At 42.2% G+C, this 21,892-nt stretch overlaps 1 protein-coding gene and 1 non-coding gene across 2 annotated transcripts in view; one reads left to right on the top strand and one right to left on the bottom strand.

Annotated features, from left to right (window-relative positions):
• Erc2 (ELKS/RAB6-interacting/CAST family member 2) overlaps positions 1–21,892 on the bottom strand; it is an 877,816-nt gene that overhangs the window by 611,818 nt on the left and 244,106 nt on the right. Inside the window, exon 6 of the mRNA XM_051176767.1 lies at positions 2,815–2,889. Coding sequence (XP_051032724.1) covers positions 2,815–2,889 — 75 coding nt within the window. The remainder of the gene's footprint in view (positions 1–2,814; positions 2,890–21,892) is intronic.
• Trnav-gac (transfer RNA valine (anticodon GAC)) lies at positions 16,490–16,560 on the top strand. Its single transcript has one exon. It is a non-coding gene; the product is annotated as a tRNA-Val (tRNA).

The following is a 21,892-nucleotide window of genomic DNA, read 5'->3' as shown; positions in this document are numbered from 1 at the left end:
ATTTTTTTCAAAGGTATTAGCATTAGAGAAAAATGAAACCCCAGCCTTTGATCTGTGGTTGTAGGCTTTTCTCCAGAAGAGTAGAAAGGAGTTTAGTGGAGAATCAGAAATGGCGACTCAGGGACTACACAAGAAAGAAACTTCTCAGAGAAGCACACACAGTTTCCTATGTGCAAATGTGGGACATACCTACCAGACCAAATTAGGGCCAAATTTAAAACTTGGAGATTCCTGCAAGAAGAAAATCTTTGTTTTCTTTCTTCCCTCTTGGTTTCACTCTGGGGACTTGGTGGGGGGTTTGTCTACTGAGGACTGTCCCCTACTGGGATGCAGATGGCCTTCTCTAGGGCTAACCCTGCAGAGACTTTCACACAAATCAGGCAGTCTGTGGGGCACAGAGAGCTCTCAGAGAGCACAGGAATGGAGCTCAAACAGGAGCCTGAGATAAGCAGGGCTTTGCAGACCTTCATACCAAGCCAACTTGATGCAAATTTCTGTAGAAACAAATGCGGTTCAGAACTTCAGTTTCCCTAAGTAACAAAAGGCAAGTAAGGGATAATCTGTCAGTCTCAATTCATGCCATCTTCCTGAAACTAGGGGACATTTTAAGAGAGCTGTTTTGTTTTTCTGAATAGGATATGGTGGCATATGTAATCCTGGTATCTGGGAAGGAAAGACAGGAGGGTCTGAAGTTCATGATAGCCCTTGACTATATAGTAAATTTGAAGCCAGCTTGAGATACATGGGACATGAGACGTTTTGGAGGTTTTCTTTTCTTTTCTTTTTAAAGACGTCTTTAAAATAAAATTTTAAAAAGTCTATCTCTTCCTAACTTTAGATTTGGCAAGGCACTAGATAACAATGAGGATGTTTAGCCAAATCCAAGACAAAATACAATCTCAAACTCCAAGCTCTGAGTTTAAGTGTTGTTCAGTGGTGCCCTGTAAGGTTTGTCTGTCCAGGTTTCCAACATTCCCGTCTCTGTCTGAGTTCCCAACACTCTCTCTAATTTCTAATGCACAAAACTGAATGATATTAGAGCCTCTATCACAAGTCTACTTGTATCATAGGAGATGGTCCTGCACCCAGGGCCTCCATAACTCAGTTTAAGTGTCTGGAATCTAGATGTGAATGGGACTGTGGAAGCTAGGAAGCACCAGAAGGACAACAGAAATTGGGCTCTGTTTCCTGAGAGGCATATATTGATCTCCATTTGTCCTAAAAATATGGTTCTACACCTATGCTCAGCATTACCAGCATCCACAAATGAAAACTAGGCTCACTTTACTGAGAATATACTTATATTAATTTTACTCAATGCAAAGGTTGATAGAAGGGAGTAAAAGCCACACTTATAAAATAAAAGTCAGCTCATCCCCCGCCCTCTCTCTCGTGTGTGTGTGTGATCATGTTTTCTTTTAAGTTTTAGTTTTTGAGTTTAGATTTGTTTTTTCTTTCGCCTTCAATCTAATTTCAGTTTTAGTTGCAATGAGAAGAGAAGAGAAAACACACATGATAAACCACTGTCTTCTAAGTGGAGAATAAAATTACGTGAATTAACAACCCCAGCCCACAAGCTAGTATTAATCCTTATTGCTCAATCTTAAGAATATTTCTTGTAAACGACCCTGCCCAAGTATCTCCTGAATGTCCTGATTTCTGTAACTGGCCTGGAGATGTATAGCTGTGAAGGGGATGTTTTATATTATTGTCAGAAATGAAGTCCTCAGGTAAAAACACTGTAGCTGACAGTTCATGTGAGTTTTTCTCCATGGCCTGGGAACTCCTGACAAACAATTTGAGATCATGTACTATGAGTCAGGAAAGTCAGCAATCTGTGATCAAGCTCCAGGGTTCTCACAGGACAATGGGGTCTGGGAATCTGAGTGTGAACTCTGGTAGGGAATCTGCAGACTGCAGAAATATTCATGCTGAAAACATTTTCTCCTTAATAAAACAATTTAAATAATATTCATTCTTTAAATAATTTTACCATTTGTTTCTTCTGCAGAAAGAAAGATAGAGAGAGAAAGGAAGGAAGGAAAATAGGAAGGAAGAAAGAAAGAAAGAAAGAAAGAAAGAAAGAAAGAAAGAAAAGGAAGGAAGGAAGGAAGGAAGAATATTGTATATAGAAGATTTCCAATGTCTGGACTCTGGCAAACCAAACATGTTTCATTTACATTTGCTTCCTGATCAGAGACCAGGATGTGTCCATCAGCACCAACTTGATTATTCTTCACATGCCCTAAATTCAGTTGGGAGGATTTGTTTTTTCCTTGAAATAGTTTCTCTCTATAGTACAGCTATACTTTGCAAGTATTTAGTAAATTATTCTTACTTCCAGACTGGCTAAAAAGAAGACTGGAGTTAAAGAAAGGATCATGCTTTGAAACGTGAATACTGGAGACAGTAGAGTTTTCTGATTTAATGACTCCAATGCAAGGCCATGTCAAGTCCTAGTTTCTCAGAAGTGTCTGTTCATTATAATGGGGGAGGGGTACTTGATTTAGAAGTAAACATTTGTAATGCCTAAACAAGCGGGCCCTTTAAAGGCATTGGTGACAGTCTGGGAAGGAGCCCAGCTCCTTTCAAACATGGGCTACTTGAGCTCTTTATTCTATTGCCTGGAAACGCTCTTTAATTAAAAGGCCAATAAATGAAATGCACTAAGAAAAGCAAAACGAGCCAGAAACGGAGCACCCTCCATGGCATCTAGAAGAAAGCACTGGACTCGTGCACATGTTTGTTAGGCACTGTCCCATCACAACAAACTCCCAGGCACAGCTGGCTTTGACAAACGTGCTTAGTCCCTACCTTCATTTCGATGACAGTCTGGAGAGCCTTCGTTTTTGCTGGCTCTGGCTGAAGTTGGCTTCTTCGGTGCAGTTCCTGGGGAGGAACACGATAGAAGTAAGCCTGACGATTCATCTTTCTGCTATACCATGACCTTTACACAGCTACCATGCAGCCCACCAGGTCCAGTTTCCCCTCATGCAGCCATAAACAGGCCACAGGTGCCTCTTCCCCCACACTCTTCAGCATCCCTCCTGCCTGCAGCCGTGTTCCGGTGAAATGCTCCTGGCACATGCGCTATTTCTGAAACTTCCATCAATAATTAATGTCAACTGTGACAAAGCCAGAAAGTAATCATAGTCCAAACACTGTTCAACACGGGCTGGTGCCCAGCCTTCAGACCATAATTTACCAAATTATATTACTCTGTGCTCCCAGCACAGACACAGAAAGGAGACAGAAGAAAATGACTAACGTGGCTGCAAATCTGCTGCTGGCTTCCTCACATGGCATTCTGCTACTGAGGCAGGTTTGCAGTGAGCAATTTAAAGCCATTTCAGTACAACTGTGACACTTTTTGGAGTGGTCTGATGAATCTCTCACTTCTGAATTTACACTTTTGGTTCTTGCTCAAAATCACATCTGTGTGTGACATGCTTACAGATCATGATGCCAAGAAATTAAAACTGGCATTAAAACTATGTCAAAGGAGAGACAAAATTGGTCAAAGCCAGCTGTATACCCAAGAACTCCTGGAAAGCTGGATGAGGTTCCCTTATCTAAAGAGCAAACAGCATCCCTGCCCACACGCCTTTCCTCAAAAGAAACATTTGCCAAGACTTTGAAAAGTCATCTGAGCAGAAGAAAAAACACAAAGTTTGTTCATCTCATGCTTTGATTTTCTTTACAAATATCAGCAGTTTTGTGAAAGTCATTACCAAGAGGCTGTTGTTACAGGTCATTTATGAAGATTCCATTAAGATTTACTTCTGAGCCAGACATTGGTGGTTCAAGACTTTAATCCCAGCCCTCAGGAGGCAGAGGCAGGTGGATATCTGTGAGTTTGAGACCAGCCTGGTCTGGTTCCAGAAAAGCCAATTGATAATCAATATGGAGTACCTCTAGGCTTTTGAACTACTGGATTGTAAACATTAATGTAAACACTCAGAATGGACAACGTGGTTAATATCTAGCTTTGCCCAGAAGGGCATTTAAAATTAAACACTTTTCATCATTTCTACCTAATTTCACCCCCATTCCATAAAGATAGGAGACAATGATGTAAAAACTGTTAGAAAAGCCACATTCCATACTAAAGGACAGTCCTATCCAGGACCAGGCAGATGAGCAGGTAACTTTAATGAGTATCCTCCTTTGGCAACCATTTATGCCAGTGACCAAGAGGTCCTAACCGTGTGCTAAAGACCAACTGGGGACCACCACCCCCAACCTCAGCATGAGGCTCTGAGGACCCATCCCACCCTCCATGTTTCAAGCAACACAAATCAGCAATCTTATGGAACACTGTTCTCAAACTGATTTTACAACTTTCCCTGATTCTTTAAGATGCTCTCACCCCAGCTGGCACTTTTCTTCTGGTAACACATCCTCTGAGGGGATAGGGTCTAGAACTACTGAAACTATTTCATGAAGAGAGAAGCAGAGATCCCTGTCCTTCTAGAGGCATGTGACTGAGGGGATCAGGTAATGCGATCATTGTTTAGCTCCCTGGAGGTGGCAAGGGCCTTTCAAAGTCTGACCCTATAAACAGTTGTCCTGTGTAGCATCAATTGCCCCTGGTACTACTTGTTTCTTGAGTGTCTTGGCACTACCACATGAGGAAGATGACCTAGAAAGAGAACCCAAGGTGCTCTGGGCAACCATGTCAGCACCAGCACCTTCAAGCCACCTAAATGATCTCACTTAGTGGGGATTTGGGAAGAGCTGGGATTGTGTTTAACTGGAGCCCCAAATTTGTCTTAGAATCTAGGTTCCAAGTGTGGCAGGTGAGAGGTAACAGAACACATAAGCTGAATGGGACTCATTGGAGACTAAGGACATTGCCCTTGGACAGGGGTAGGTACTCCTCATGGGACCTTGGTATCTTTTCATAAGAGAATGCTACAAGAGTAAGCCCATACCTCAAGCACTCTGTCTTATACTTGACAGTGGGCACCCACACATTCACCATGAGACCATTCTTCAAGACATAATGCAGGCAGGAGCCTCCTAGAACCCACACCATGCTGTATGGACTATGAACTCAGCTATAAGTTCAAAGTATCCCTTGTCTCAAGGAGTATCTGGTATCAAGTGTTTTGTCATAGAGTGAAAAACATAGGAAGTGTAAAGTAGGACCCCGTTGTATAGCATTTTCTAAGACACAGAAACTAAAAAAAAAAAAAAAAAAAAAATAATAAAAAAAAAAAAAAATGTAATGATCCAATGGAAAATGATGGAATTATCAGGCTATTACAATTTACCTAATTGTAATACTAGCCAAGAGAACCAATTTCAATGTTCAGATTTCATGGGTCACAACCAACCCAGTTCCATATGCCACAAGGTCAGTCCCACGTAAACTTCAACCTCTAAAGAAAGCTACTTAATCCTTACCATGGCTTCCAATGTTGCTACAGTTCAGCTGTCAAATCTCACAGACAAGAAAATGTTAAGTCACTGGTTCTCTATATAGAACCATATGCACTTCACAGGTCAACAGTTCTGAGACCAGGTAGTGTCAACATAATCTTTAAAGAGAGATGGATAGGTGATCCAGTGATAGAAGCACTGGCTGCTCTTCCAGAGGGCTCAAGTTCAATTCCAGCACCAACAGGTTTAGCTAACAACCCTCTGTATCTCCAGTTGCAGGGGAATCCAGTGCCCTCTTCTGGCTTCTGCTGGCACTGCACACACATAAACACACATACAGTGAAAACATCCATACACATTAAATAAAAATAAATTTTAAAATAATAATCTTTAATGAAAGGCAAATGCCCAGCAAGGTACAGTGCACACCTGTAACCCCCACACTTGGGAAGCTGAGGCAGCCTGGTCCACACAGCAAAAGCCACCTTTTTAAAAGAAGGAAAGCAGAGAAATGATAGTTTCGTACCATAATCACTCCTATCTTAGGATAAAAATAAAAAGATAACTTGAGAAAATAGGTTAACTTTATTATATAAAATAGGTCAAAATAAGAAACAACTAATGGTTGAGATTAATGTAAAAATCAAAGGTTAAATGCATGTGCTTCTCTAGTTTCTGCAAAACATGAAAACATTCAACAAACATGCAAAAAAAAATGCTGAACTTGTGCAGTAATCTTACAAAAGTAGAAACGGTTCTCTTTCTAATCCTCATACTATCTCTGATGCAATAAAAACTAGCTCAAAATCCAGACTGGACTTCATGTGATATTGTGGTTAAATAAGGGTCAGGATAAACAAATAGGCCGAATAAATGTTTATTCAGGGAGAAATAACTTACAACCTAGACAGATGAACACCAGCAAGTTCCACCGGATGCTCTCCTGTCTGAGTCCCACCAGCAAGAGAGCTTTCCCCGGTTCTTCCTCAGACCTCCTTCCACAGGTCACTTCCGCCCATGGCTCCACTCCCCACCCCCCCCAATGGGCATGGTCAGTGCCATAGAAAGAGACAAAGTAAATAAATATCTCACTACAATGTATGATGTCACTTCATAAGAAAGTAGGCCCCCCTGGTACCTAAGGATTGTGATTCTCCTGGAACTTACTCTATAAACCAGGCTGGCCTTGAACTCATAGAAATCTGCCTGCCTCTGCCTCCTGAGTGCTGGGACTAAAGGTGTGCACCACCACTCCCTGTATGGAAATTATAACTCTTACCTTCAGGGCACTCTGTCAATCATGCCTTCAGTTCATAAAGGTCACTTTTATCTCCAGGGGTCAGGGATGGGACTATACTAACATGTGTGCAGACAGTCCTCAGGTGTCCCATTCATCTCTAAGAGTCTGGCAATGCTCACTGAGCCTCAGCAGAGAGGACAGGTGACCCCCTAAAGATTGGGGCTCCTCTTCCACAGTGTGGAACCATTAGCCAGCACCCTCCACCAACACCTTGTATCTAAACTGAGCTTCCTAGCCAAAGGGACTTAGGCAACAATAAGAAATCACCTCCCAGAAAAACTTCAGCTACTCCTGGGCCTCCTTCCCTTCTATCTGCTAATCTAAAGCTGAAGAACTCCTACACCCAAGAAGATAGCAAGACCTTAATCCAAAAGAAGCCTGTGTCCCTGAAGCACAGGAAGTTTGAAAAGTCTGCATGTCTATAGAGGAAGAGAGAGTAAATGAACAATACACTCCTGTGAAGTTAAGCCTTGAAGCTTGCAGGCTCTACCTGGAGAAAGCCCAGCTCTCTGCTTTAGCTGCTACAATGGCTGCAAAGAAAAAAATGCCTTATCAGTCCTGTGCTGTTGCTGCTGCTCATGAATGGCTGCACAGATGTCAGTATGGGATTATGTGCTCAAGTTTTCCCAAACAGATGGTAGATGAGTCCCTCCTCAGATGCTCATAACTATCCCTAGCCATCCTCAAGATGCACCCACCATGCATCTGAAATAGCAAATTGCTTTCCCTAGGAGAATTTGATGTTCTCGCCAGGTATGAGGGAGTACAAAGTTTATCTTAAGTGCACTTCAAGACTATTCTGAGTCAAATACCTCTAAAAGAACAAAATAAAGTAAATGTGGTTTCTTAGAGTAGATACGCGCACGCGCGCGTACACACACACACACACACACACACACACACACACCAGTGTGGAATGCCTCCTTGTTCCACAGGACTTGGCTCAGAATTTTACCTTTGAACAAGATTTTGAGCTAAAACTCATTCATTTTGGGGAAAGAGCACTGCACTAAGTCACAAGTCAGGAGCCTATATCCCAGCCTGAGGTCCTGGATTCATCCTCCTCCCCCTCTCTAAAGCAAAGGAAAGGCAGCTTTATGGGAGTGATGTGGGGATGGAAGCACAATGCCTTCTAGCCTTGGGATAGCACTGATTTAATAGGCAGCTGACTCTGAAATGCTCATCTCTGACTATTGTTCCAGTCACACCCATCCTCAGTACTAAAAACACGAAAAGGAAATGAGGGGGGGGGGCTGGCATTGCAGACCCAACTAACTACCAGCCTTCTCAGGTGATCAGCCTAGAAATATACCAAGATCCTAGAATTCTGAGCAATAAATCTCAAGTGGCTCATTGGAGTGACATCTCTTGGCACTTAATGAGAGTCTAAAATCTAGTGTTTTAACGAAGATAGACACTAACTTCCAAGATAAATTTTCTTCAGTAGACAAAGAGACAAAACAACCACAAAAACATTCAGCACTTAACTTCCTTCCCAAAGATGACTGCTATTTTCATCTAGCTCTACTTTACCCTGGTTCTGGAAATCTATGTTATGAACCAGCTAACACAACTTAGTGCTATTAAATATTATTTTTATTATGTTCATGAATTGTAGGTCAGAAATGTATGTAGTATGGAATAGGAATGATGTATCTCTATGGCGTGATGCCTGGAGCTTGGAACAGGAAGAATTGGAGCCACCTAAAGATGGTTTCTTTCTCTAATTGTCTTTCAATGTACCTGGAAAACAATTTGAAGGCTGAACTTGGCTAGAGTCATTTCTCTGAGCACAAATGTACAGCCTGGGCGTCCTACACGGCCTGGGTGCCCTCCAAACATTGCAGCTTCAAGGTAATATCACGTCCTATACTTATATAGAAAGCCCCCAAGAGCCAAGAATTCTGGAAAATAAGCAGGAGATTGCACAGTCTTTGGAGATCTAAACCTACAGCTATGCCATACTCTACAGTTTGAAGCAGTAATCATTCTTCTCAGATTCCAGTGTGGGATGCAAAAGAGTCTGCAGCCATGTTTCATGATTGCCACTCTTAGGGCTGGTGACATAGCTCAGGAGCAAGCATGGGTAAAGCTCTGGATTCAGGCCCTAGTATCACAGTGGGAGGAAAACTGTAAAAGAAAATAACAGTAGAGTTTTAAACACCAACCCATATCAGTCTTATTACAAAAGCCCTATACTTGGCATCCACTGGGGAGACACATATTTTCCATTAGAAAAATAAGGCTGGAAGATCAGGGCAAAGGCAAGGCATGGTATGAGACATACATATACAATTGGTCATTTAATTACTAACTCAGCGCTATTTAACTCATCTTTAACTCATTGATCCAAGTGTTGCTTTCCATTTATACAGTCAAGTTCATACTGTCATTTTCACAATAACCAAAAGGTAGAACCAACTTAAATGTTCATTCATGAATAAAAAGACAAACAAAATGTCAAAAATGCCAACAGTAGTAGGATTTTTAAAACCTATTACAAACACAGGTTGAACCTTGAAGACATTGTATTAAGTGCAATAAGCCAATTACAAAAAAAAGAAAGAAAGAAAGATTGCAAAAAGCAGGGATTAGGTGGATTGGGAGTTTCAATTTAGCAAAAAGAAAGTTGTAGAGTGGTCATACAACAATGTGGAGAGCTTAACACTATTGACTCACGCACTAAAAATGTTAAAGTTGTAGGTTCTATGTTGTATATATTTTTACCAGAACTATAACATTTCAACATCAGCATAATAGCAACAAGTGAAATTCTACAATCTGCCTCACCTCTGTCTGTGCAGAAAGTGTCCTAGTGGCAGCAGCTTTCCATAAATCTCTCTGTGCTTTTATTACTTGAACAGCATAAAGCTATCCACCACTTATTAAGTTACACAAATACCAGATAATGCATATTGAAGTTTGATTTTGGGGAAATAATAGCTATGTTTTAGAAATGTATCTATATAAGGGTTTTCCTATTCTTTGTTTTGCCATTACAAATAATCTTTCAAAAACCTAAGTAGTAGTTGGGGCAAAAACCCAATCCTGTCCATGTATCTGAACTGTATAACAATTATCTCCTTTCTTAAAAAAGCTGTCACTTTTGCTTGGGCTAATCTTTCCCTTATTCTCTTTTGTCTACAAGACTGGTTGCTTTTCAGACCACAGGCCCAATACAGCTCGCCATTTGTTTTGATGAATAAAGTTTTATTGGAACACTGCCTCTGCTTGCCCTTATTCTGTAACAACATAGCTTAGTAACAGTAACAGAAACCAGATAACCACAAAAAGCTAAAAAGCATTTGCTATCTGGCCCTTTCCATACAACTTTTCAACCTCTTATCTAGGATTTCTTTAATACTTGTCCTAGCAATCTCAGGAAGATACATCCATTTCTCCAATGGCAGTTTAAAACATGAACACATTCTTTGCATTTCTTTTATAGGACATCCCATTGCCTGTCACCATGGACTAGACTCAGTAACCCACTTTCAACAAATGGAATATACTGGACATGGTATTCATGACTGCTAAGGCATGGACATAAAAGATTGTATGGCTTCCTTACTGCTCTCATTCTTGAATAACTTGCTGTGTGGGAAGTTATATGCCCCATCATAAGAATACCAAGCCATTCTATGAAGAATCCCTTGTGAAAAGAAATGGGGCCTCCTGCCAACAGTTACACGAATGAGCTATCACATAGCTGGGTCCCAGCCAAGCCTTCAAATGACAATAGCTCTGCCTAAGAGCAACCTTATGTGTGGCCAGCTAAGCAACTCTGTGGTTCCTGACTCACAGAATCTGTGAAACAGTAAATAATCAGTATTTTAAGCCATGGGCATTTGGAGGGGATACACCCGTAAATTATAAACCTATCACAGGAAGGTTAGCTGGCCCTCCAGATGACTGCAGGTTCCATACCTTCACATACCCTCTTATGGCTTTAAAGATACTTTCCTTGTATCACTGAATGTGGCTTCGATATACAAAACTGGGTATAACAGATTAATGTGTGTGTCTATCACCGAGCAGTAAATTTCATGAACACTCTGTCTTTACTATATTCCCAGAAAATAGTGATGTGCCTGCCAAGAGTGGATGTTCAACACTGTGTGGCCACTGATACAGAACAAATGGCACTGTACTTTGGGAGCCTAGATGTTCTACCCAGCTTTCAACCAAAAGCAGGTGCTGTGAGGATAACAGCTAGGAGTTACTTATGCATGGCTATGTGCTAAGCAATCTTCTAAGCACTTTATAAATATTAATGTGTTTAATTCTCAAAATAACCTCTGCAGGCAGGTACTATTATTATCATCACTTTTCACTTGAAACAGAGCAGAGAAGTTAGTGATTTGCTCAAGAAAAAAAAAACTGATGAACTGCAGGGATTTGTTGCAAGCAGCCTGACTCCAGACCTTGGGGTGCTAAGCAAAACCCATGGTTTACCACTTGGCTTTGATCTGACATTGGAAATGACATCTTGACTGCCTACTTTCATTGTAGTAACATCCCTGTATCTCCCTTGGTTTGGCCTTCTATTTCCCATTGCTTTCTTCAGTACTTGAAAACATAAAGAATATTCATATTAAAGATTAAGAGATAAGCATGAATAGGCACACAGGAGTAGGAGAAGAACAATTCTGTACTAATAAAGCAACTCTATCTGTGACTTCTTCATTTCTAAATTTAATCAACTCTTGACAAAATCTACTAGAGAATCCTACATGGATGGGAAAGGGGGTATCAAGACCCCACCATGAGCTGAGGAGCTATTGCTGTTGAAGGAGAGGGAGTTACAGTTGGGTATGTGACCAGACCATCGGTAGGTTGCCTATGCCTTGGTGGATGACCCCAAACCCATGTGCATATGGGCAGCACTAATGAGATTTAGTTGGTTATTAAAAGAGATAGGGAGATATTAGGAGCCCCAGGAGAATTTGGAATGGGGTAGGGGTGGATATGATGAAGACACATTGTATATGTGTATGAAATTTTCAATGAATAAATGAAAATACTATTTAAAAAGGAAAACTGTGTCTGCACATGACAGTTATATTTTTCTTGCCATTATTCTATCAATAGTAGAGTGAGTGTAACAATGGTTTTGATAGCATTTATAATATATTAAAGGCAATCTAGATGTGCTTAAAGAATATGAAGGGTGAGTACAGGTGACATGAAAATCTACTATGCCACTTTGTATAACAGAGGAGCAGCTACAGACTTTGATCCTAGGACTAAGCTATCTCACACTTTGAAACTCCACTTATTAGCCATCTTGCCAAACTTTGACAGATAAAACATTTTAAAATAATGTAAAGTAATTAAATAATAAGACTTAACAAAGCTGGATCAGTGGGCAATGATACTGAAATTTGGGTCCTGCAGATCTCTTTTTCAAGACCCCCATGGAATATTTAAGGGTTGACTACATAGCAATCCATAAAAGAACACTCCAGATGTATTACAAAAGGCAGAAGTGATACAGACCACATTCTTTCCCACATAGCACAAAGCAAGAAACTGATAATCCCACCTCAGAACCAGTTAGAAATGTGATCTTAGGAAAGGTGCTGGATTTTCTCTTACCTTGTTCCCTTGTACCAGGCATATCTGAAGGAGTGTTGAGGTTGAACTAAGCTTTGAACACACTTAGCTGGTCTCCCACAGAGGACACACTGAACAAATGAATCTTACTGTTACCATTGTTGCTCTTGAGCCTTTATTAGTGTTCCTGGAAAGCTATCAGAAGCGGAGCCTGGAAGGATGCCTCCCTTGCCCGCTTGTTCTGTGCTTTGAAACTAGTGACCATATTCCACCATTTATAGATAAGAATGAATAATTAAAGTGTTTACCAAAGAACCAGTGCCTGCCATATAAGATATACACAGAACCTCTGCCTCCACTAGCTCACACCTGCATTCTCACTGAATTTCACAGATACCCAAAGCATTCAGGAAACTGTTGGAATGGACATAGTAATCAAGAGAGTGTGAGGAGGGGAGAGCCAAGAGAGAGGGCAGGGCATTGAGGGGAAGATTGTATAAGGTCATGAAGATCTGTAATACAGTTTGGTCTGTTAACACAAAACCCAACTCTCACCTCAAAGAGACAAAGAGACAGTCCTGGAACCAAATTTGCATGACCAAGGGACAGGCATCAGGGAGCTCTAAGTTCCATGCTCCCAACTCCCACATGGAAGTAGTTTCAGGAAGTTTATGGCATCAAAAACAAAGGCAGTCACAAATATGGTGGGTACATTGGAGAGGTAGTCACAGCGGATGTGAAATCTCTCTTACGGGTCTTAGATGACATCTGCTGACAGATTTAGCTTTTGGCTTGTTGGATGCTAGTGGTCTGGTAAGTTAATATATTCCAAGAGTTTTTTAATCTTTTCACCACAGGATGATAATTCTGACATAGGGGTGAGAAGGGATTGGCTGTTAGGAAACTAATACTAGCACATGGTAAACTGTAACTAGCCTCTGGATCTGTGGCATTTCAACCTCTCCACATCCCCACAGGTCTAAGTCAATCAATCAATGCAGCTTCCTTCCAGGAACTCTTGTTTATAGGTCCCACATCAGAAACCTAGAATTCTATCAACAGGGAAATCATTTCCATGGAGATAATAAATCTGATGTAAAGTGACTGGCATTTAAATTTTTTGTTTACACACACACACACACTGATTGTTTGGCAGCACAAATACTATCTCTTTCCCTTCGTTTGTTTTAATGCAGAATTTGCTCGTTTTACTGAAGTCGCATTAAAGAATTTTTCTCGTATATATTTTTCTTGGTCCTTTATATGCTGTAACCCTAGGGGCCAATAGAAAGTCACAGAATTCAGATACCTCAAACTGTTACTGAATTGTGTTAATAGTATCTCAGAAGAAATAATATCATTCTTATTTCAATACCAGATATGTAATACAGACCAGACAAAGTACAACACAAACAAACGAAACACTACCCAGGACTTCAGAGAACTGGACTGCTCAAAGGCAAAAGTACAGACGCTAGAATGTGGAACCACACAAATGTTAATTTCAGCAATAGCAAACGCTACCACTTACCACATGCTAGGCTCCTTTGAAGGCACAGCATCCCTGTAGGAAGTATTACCATCCTCAGGGCAAGGGGCCAGACAATCACACTCTAGGAGTTAAAGAACATGACTAACATCAGCACTAGTAACACCTCAAAGTGTGAGCAAGTTCTGCCTGACACTTAAACCCGCACCTTTAAGTACGAACACTTAGTTTGTAGTGCTACCTGAGGTCTGTTTTCACTTTGAAAACATGCAGGATTTTCGAGTGTAGCCAATTTGATTTCTGGTTTGTTTCTTGGTTCCTTCATAGGCTCCACTGGCTTTGAAACACAGACCCCTGGAGAGAGTGAGCAGCAAACATCCAGGCCTGAAGATGGACCACCTTCGAGTTCCTCCAATAGGCTCACCCCCAGCAGAGCAAAGACAAACCTTTGAAACACTCCTCTTACGTAGAAATATGTCCCTTCAAACCTGGCATGCTTGGCATTGTACTAATGGCAGAGGACATAAACACCACCACATCAGACCCCTCCTCTCAGGAAGACAACTTTCCAGTCATCTTTCTCACTAAGCATTCATCATTCTCGACAGCACTGCCGGGTACTCTTCTTCAGCCCCTGAATGTGCTCTGTTCTCAGAGATAACAAAGCCGGGCCTGGTTAGAACTTAGGGGAGAAACACTTGGGCACACTGGGTACTGTCAGCTTTGAGTGAAAAGTAAAGGCCCAAAGATTGTTTTTCCCAGGCCCTGAAATTTGATAGGCTTCCAGATATATGTCAATACTACCTGGGACTGGCAACTCCAATTTACCTTCCAATGCTCCCATCTACCTGGAATGTCTGTTTGTTATTGTCGTTTGTGGACGGCAGATCCCGTATTACACAGACTCAGACTCACTGATGGAAAGGAACTGTATATGCGGGGACTGTGCCTGTGAATTATACCCAGAACCTATTGTACACCCAAAATATATATGCAACAGGACTGTAGAACTGATAAGAATGAAGTAAAATTTTGCTTTAAGCTAATGGGTGCTATAATGGGATCACCCTTGGTGATCTTGGGATTGAGGTGAGTTTTATTTTTTATAAGGAGGGAAGTGAATCTTTGAGAATTAGAATGGGAATTATAATAAGTAGAACAATGCCACTTACCAAAGACATCCCTCTCCTATGTCTAAATTCTGTAAAGGTGGCACATTCTATGGCAAAGATATTTTGTGACCATGTTCGTGAACATTAAAATAAAGATATTAATCTGAATAATCATATGTGTCCCTTAAAATCTGGATGCTTTGACTAGAAACAAAAGGAACTGCTGCAGTTGGGGAAGTCAGAGGATCTTAATTTCTAAAAGGATTCTATGCCATGAAAGCCATAAAAGCCATACCAGGGACTGTAGGAGCCTGCAAGGGCTAAGAAGCTGCATGGACTTAGAACCCTAGCAATACCAAAAAGGAGCACAGCCCTGAGTATGCTTTAATTTTGCCCTGATATGCTCAAAGGGGTGGTCCAACCAAGCCTACCTGGAACTGCTTGTGTTTTTCAAACTGTTCAATATGAATGATCTATTGTGCCAACGACATAAAACTAATATACAGTGCTTAATCTTTCACCAACCTTTGGATTCCCTCATTGGTCAGTTTTTCTACATTGAACTGAAACACCCTGACCTGAAACTTCCATACACTGGATTTTGGCCTACTTACTCAAAGACATAAAGAGCATGCCGTGTTCACCTCCATAATGGCAGCTTCCTGACTCCAAGTATTTCCTACTAATAGATCCTATTCCATCCACTCATGGCAAAGTCAGGTGTTCAATTACCACAGCCCACTTCTAAATCTTAGGTCCATGCCTGAGAGGTTGGAGCCAAGTTAGGGTTGTTTATATGAGGGACTAAGGGAAACCATACAGTAGGAAGAAAAGCCACACAGAAAAGAGACACAATTTAAATAGAAGTATTATGCTTAGGAACTGACTCTGGGGCTGAGAAAATAAAGAGCTGTAAAATGTTTTTTTTAAAAACTGCACTATACTGCATAGCCTGTACCATCCTGAGGCAAGGGCTACAGGCTGCCCACTGCCTCTGCCCCTGCCATCCATTGCCTAAAGACTGCTGGATGCTTCTAGACAATAAGAAATCTCATTGTAATCACCAATGGCACATCTCTGTCAAGGCTACCAGATGTGAGTCATCGCTTTAGCTCCCATAGTTGGTGGAGACAGCGTACCTATCCAATAAAAGTGTTGCCAAGGGCCCTGAGTCAGGCGAAATTGGCACCTTGACTCCATGACTCAGAGTATACACAACCAGGTTTTATCTAAAGCAACAAGGAGTGATTCAGGTAAAATTCCATTCCCTTTGTTCTATTTAGTGACTGTAAAACTTTCATTTTAGCAGTATAGCTCTTCATATTTGTTTTCAATTTCCCTTAAACAAAACTCCAACATGAAACAGACTTGTTTCAGTTCAGTCCATCCTTCCCCCTCTGTGATGGTCTGAATGAAAATGTTCCATAGGCTCCTATATTTAAGAGTTTGATCTCAAGTTGGTAGAACTATTAGGGGAGGATTAGCAGGTAGCCTTGTTGGAGGAAGTGTGTCACTTTGAGGTTTCAAAGGCTTCAGCGGGATGCCTGCAGAGCTGTTGCCATGCTCCCTGACAAGATAGTCATGAACTAACTCTCTGGGACCATGAGTCCCAAATTAAACATTTTCTTTTATAAGTTGCTTTGGATAGCATGGGTGGTTCAGTGGTAGAATTCTTGCCTGACACACAGGAAGCCTGGGTTCGATTCCCAGCCCATGCAGAGTCCAGTCAGGCTGGAGAGATGGCTCAGCAGATAAAGGCTAGGCTCACAACCAATAATAAGTTGCTTTTGTCATGGTGTTTTATCATAGAAATTGATAAATAACTAAGACACCCTCTCATATAAATTTACTATCCACTATACATTATATATTGCAACAGGTCCCAGGGACAAGGGGGGAATTAAGACAAAAATGTGCCCTGATACCACTGATGCTTCCTGTTAAGAAAATAATAACAGTAAAAGAGGTTAAAGCTACAAATAAGCAAAGGTGGTGTCTTAGGATTCCTATTGCTGTGAAAAGACGCCATGGCCACTGCAACTCTCATAATGAAAATATTGAATTGGGACGGCTCACTTAATAGTTTCAGGGGTTCAGTCCACTATCATCCTGGCAGGGAGCATGGTTGTATTCAGGCAGGCGTGTTGGCTGGAGTAACAGCTGAGAGTACTACATCTTGCAGGCAACAGGAAGTTGACTGAGACCCTGGGCGGTATCCTGAGCATAGGAAACCTCAAAGCCCTCCCCACAGTGACACACTTCCTCTAACAAGGCCAAATCCAATCCACTCCAACAAAGCCACACCTCCTAATAGTGCCCCTCCCTATGAGATCATGGGGGTCATTTATATTCAAGCCACCACAGGTAGTAAGTGCTGTAAGAGAAAGAGCAGTAAGGAGACACTGGCACAAGTGACCAGGGGCACCAGGCATGTGGTACAGGTAGCACAGACATGTTTAGGACACTGAAGCAGAAGGGTTAGAAGCTGGAGGTGAGCCTGGGATGCACAGTAAGTTCCAGGCTAGTCCACACTTGATCTTAGCCAAAAGGCGAGAAGTGATTCCAGGCTAGTCTATACAGAAGACTGTCTGAACACCCCCTCCCCATCTCATCACACCCACAAAATGAAACAAGAAAATAATGGGACTGGGAACCATTTGATCCATTTCCTGAATATTTATAAGGTGCATTTCCTGAATATACTATCAACTAAAGTACCTTATTTTTCTCTTTTATCATCCTCTCATAAATTTAACCTGGCAGTCAGGAAAGGTCTACCAGAGACAGTAACTGAATGGACACTTGCCACTCAAGCATGTGTTTCTGGCAGGCCCCGTCCTTCTCCCCTCCAGCCTCCGCTTGCTAAATCTAAAGCTAGCCACCAAGGTCTATTCCCTTATGGTCTAGCCACTTCCTCCTCCTAAGGTCAACTACCAAGTCCAGTTACCAAAGTATTCAAGTCCAGAATAAAAAACCCCCTTGCCTCACCTAATTAACATACCCAATTAAAATTAAACATGTCATCCTAACATGGGGTTCCCTTTGTACCTTTATAAACTGCCATGTTCCTATATGCCACATCTGTCTCCTCTCTGTCCAGTGGCAGTCTGTTGTCCTCCAGGAGAAATACCCTATCCCCTTTCCCTTGTTCCCTTCCCCTTCTCCCTCATCCTCTTTTTCCTGACTTTCTCTTATTCCCTGCCCTCTGTCCTTCTGGGGCAAATAAATCACCTTTGTGCTAAGAATTTGGTTTGAGAGGCAGGGGTGGGGATTGGGGGTTCCGAGTTGATACTTTTTGCTTTCAGTAACATTCCAACAAAAACCTGAAGGGTGAACAGCAGCCAGCAGGTAAAGAACCATGGAAAGCGAGAACCAGGCAAGGGCGGGGGAAGGAAGTAGAAAATGGTGACAATGCTAAGATTAATAGCATAACAAGTAGAGTCCAGGTGCCAGAGCCCACACACACAGTCTACTGCAGGAACCCTGGGGTACTTCCTGGCATCCCAGGGCTCCATAAATACCATTTCAGAACATCTTTCTTGGTATTGTACATAGCAGCACACCTTCTGCAACACAGATCTAAAGTCACCCAGTCATCCTTAAAGTGGCCCCATCAGACCATTTCTCTCATGTCCTCTTCTCACCAGTACCTAAGAAGGTATGAGAGAGAGGGAGGGTCTGGTTGCTTGCCAGGTCTAGCCAGAGAGCCCATTTTAGAGATGCCAGAAGGGGATGGCAAGTGAATCAACAGTGTTCCTCACACACCCCCACTGTCCAGATGGCAGCATATCACAAGAGCATAGGGCAGTGCCCACACAGACAATTTCCCAGGATAGAGACATACTCTGCACTTTAGACCTAGGAGGACACAGTGATGCTGGTGGTGACAGTGACATTTATGCAGAAAGGGCATGGTCCTTCTTTTGCTAGAGATTGTCATTCAAACACTTGTCTGTAACAAAACCTTACAGTGTAAAATAGTAAGGGCTCTTAGGACTGAAAGGCGCCATGGAAACCAGCTGGTCCAGTTTCCCACTCCCGTCTTAGCTCCTTCATGTCAATGATGAGGGTCACTGAGATGAAGCTTGAGAGTTCAGAACTGAGTGTTCACACCTCCATAGAAATCTAACTGAAAACTTCTCTTTTTGGCTATTAAGTCAAACCCACTCCCTCTCACTTTCCTTTGATTGGATTCCTCAATACACCTTGCCATGTCGAAGCATATTTATTGCATATAATCCATACCCCATGCTTAGGAGGGAAGCACTCATCTCAGACTTAGTTTTCAGGAGGAAGCAGGGCCTTCAGAGCTCAGAGAGCCCAAGATCAGATCTTAGAAAAACCATAGATAGATCCATCTCTGCCATTCTCCAAAGCACATGTCTTATTCATCTAATGATGCATCCCACTTCACCCTGCTGGGGTCTTTTCTCATGAACTAGCACTTCTGCAGTCATTCTTGATGGAACCGATGCTGTTCTACATCTAACAACGATGTTCCTTATCAGAAACAGCATGTCTATACATGCAGGGGACAGTGCCCTATCAGTGACTCTCACCTGCACAAGCAGGGACCACACGTCTCTCCAGAGCAGATCTTTACACACAGCTGATTTTTAGCATCCATGGTAGACTTTCAAACATTTGGCTTATGCTGTCCCACAGATTCAGCCTCTAAGCCACCAGATGTGCAGTGACTATGGGCTTCAGGATACAGATGGTGAACACACATAGCCTGCTGGGAGTCCTATAAGCAGCTTCATACTTGCTCCTAGCTTTACCATCCACTTTTTGCAACATGTTCTGCACAACTCTAGGGTACTTTCTGTGTTTCCCTTACTATTTTGTTAATATTGGTGGAAAACTAATGCCAATGAACTGAATGATGAACACAAGCCATGAACTGGGCAAGTAGTGCCTGTGAATTCTACATCTTGAATTAATTCTTCTTTCAAATGAATCTGACCCTTTGGTCAAGGAAAAAAAAACCCTCCTTTTCTAAGGTGAGAGGAGTAACAACGTCATCACTGTTTCGCATAAAGAAAGCTCTGAAGCATTTGTGAATCGTTTTCACATCTCTGGGAATAGTAAGTAGGCCCCTTTTGTTTGAAACATACAGATAGAATGCTGGCCTTGGGATTTCTATCCTCTTCTGAATGAGCCATAAACCTGCTGTGAAACCTGGAGCAAGGGACTGGACCTATTTCATGACTTCAGGTGTGAGCAGACAACGGTCACACTGTCAGATTGAGTTGTAAGGATGTAATGGTTACGAGGTAGCAAGCCCATTAGCAGCTGTGCCTCAAAGAGTATCTGGAACACAGTTAAGTTTAGCTACTTAATGTACTGAACAGCATGACCCAAATGAAAGGCTAGTGTCCTCCTGACAGTCTGGGGTTAGGGGACATTGAGATCAACAAGTACAGAAGGGCAGCTAGAAAGGGGGCTACTCTCTGAAGGGGACCAGGAGAAGATGCCACAGTATGGCAGAAGGGCCCTTTGGCAAAGCATAGTATGTAGGAGGCAGCATGGGCAGAAGGGCAGCAATGGGGTACAGGCGAAGTTCAGACACAGGCAGAGCTGACAGAGGGCATCTCTGGTAGGAACTACATTGTACCCACTGGTATAAAAGACAGATTGATGGGAAACAAACAAACAATACCTCTGATCAAGCTGTGGTACTCAGAGGTTCATCCAGTGCAGGATCAAAAAGAAAAAAGTGGAGGAGCGGCCCCACAGCCCACAGTCACCTGTGTACAGGTTCACTGGGCTGCTGGCCTGGTCATAGCACAGCATACAGGGGTGCATGACTGAACTAACAACGCCTACCATGCATTACCAATCAGTTCAGAGCCTCTTCTCACTGCGTCTGACACGGCTCTCACCCATGACCCCACAAGGGCCTGTGAGTATCTTCATTTTCAGATGAAGAAACTAAGACCAACAAGGACAAGCAGGGTGAGGGGGGGGGGAGCTGTAAGGGCCAGAGGTCACATAAGAGACAGATGGATATATGGACAGACAGGTGGATGGAATAAGTTAGGAACATTGCCTCTAAACCAAGGCAGAAGCCATTTCCTTGAAAGATGGTGCATGATCTCATCTCTGCACTATAAGTGACCCAAGGTGGAACAAAATCCAACATCCAGATCCCTGCAAACCCACAATACCCAAATGTGATGACACCCTTCACGGTTTCCCGCCCCCCTCTCTCTCTCTCTCTCTCTGTGCATGTGTACGTGTGCGTGTGTGTGTGTAGGTGTGTGTGCAGGTGTGTGTGTAGGTGTGTACAAACATGTGTATGTGTGGTATAAGGATGGGTATACCTGTCTGTGCACACAGGTACATGTAAAGGTCAAAAGCTTGCATGAGGATGTCTTCCTCAGTTGCTTTCCACATTGTATTTTGAGTCAGGGTCTCTCCCTAAATCTTGAATTTTGGGTAGACTGACTGGTTAGTCCCCAAATTCTGTCTGTCTCCACCCACAAGATTACACATGCACTCAGCCCCAGCATGCTGGGGAGCTGAAATCAGGTCTTTATACATTCACAGCCAACACTACCCACTGAACCATTACCCCAGCCAGAGGGCTACTATCTTTATCTCCATTATATATACCAATAAAGTGAAAGGCATAGTTCAGGGAGATCATGCAATAAAGTAGCCATTAGACATTGTTGATATTTTTCATTACTTCAGTGTTTACTTTTTCCACCAAGCCACAAGGTCCCTAAAGGCAAATAAAGCATCCATCTTGGCCATAACAATCTCTGTGGTCCAATATAGCCTAAGTAGTCATAGAGAATTCTTCTGAGGAACAAAAAATTAAATTCAAGGTGGAGGGTATATCTCTTGTGTTCAATAGTGTCCTTCTCCCCAAACCATCTCCAAATAATAAATGTCTCTGTAGATATTTTTAAATTAAGGATCTCAAAATGAGATAAAAATGGTTACCCAGGCAGGCCAAAACCCAGAAATTTCCAGTGTCTTCACAGAAGGAATGCAAGAGTTGAAATAGGCAGAAGATACATGGATCAAAGGAGGAGACAA

The sequence above is a fragment of the Phodopus roborovskii genome, unplaced genomic scaffold (assembly GCF_943737965.1).
Source record: "Phodopus roborovskii unplaced genomic scaffold, PHOROB, whole genome shotgun sequence".
NCBI lineage: Eukaryota > Metazoa > Chordata > Mammalia > Rodentia > Cricetidae > Phodopus > Phodopus roborovskii.
Note: the sequence above shows the minus strand (reverse complement) of the source record. Positions and strands in the feature narration are given on the sequence as shown.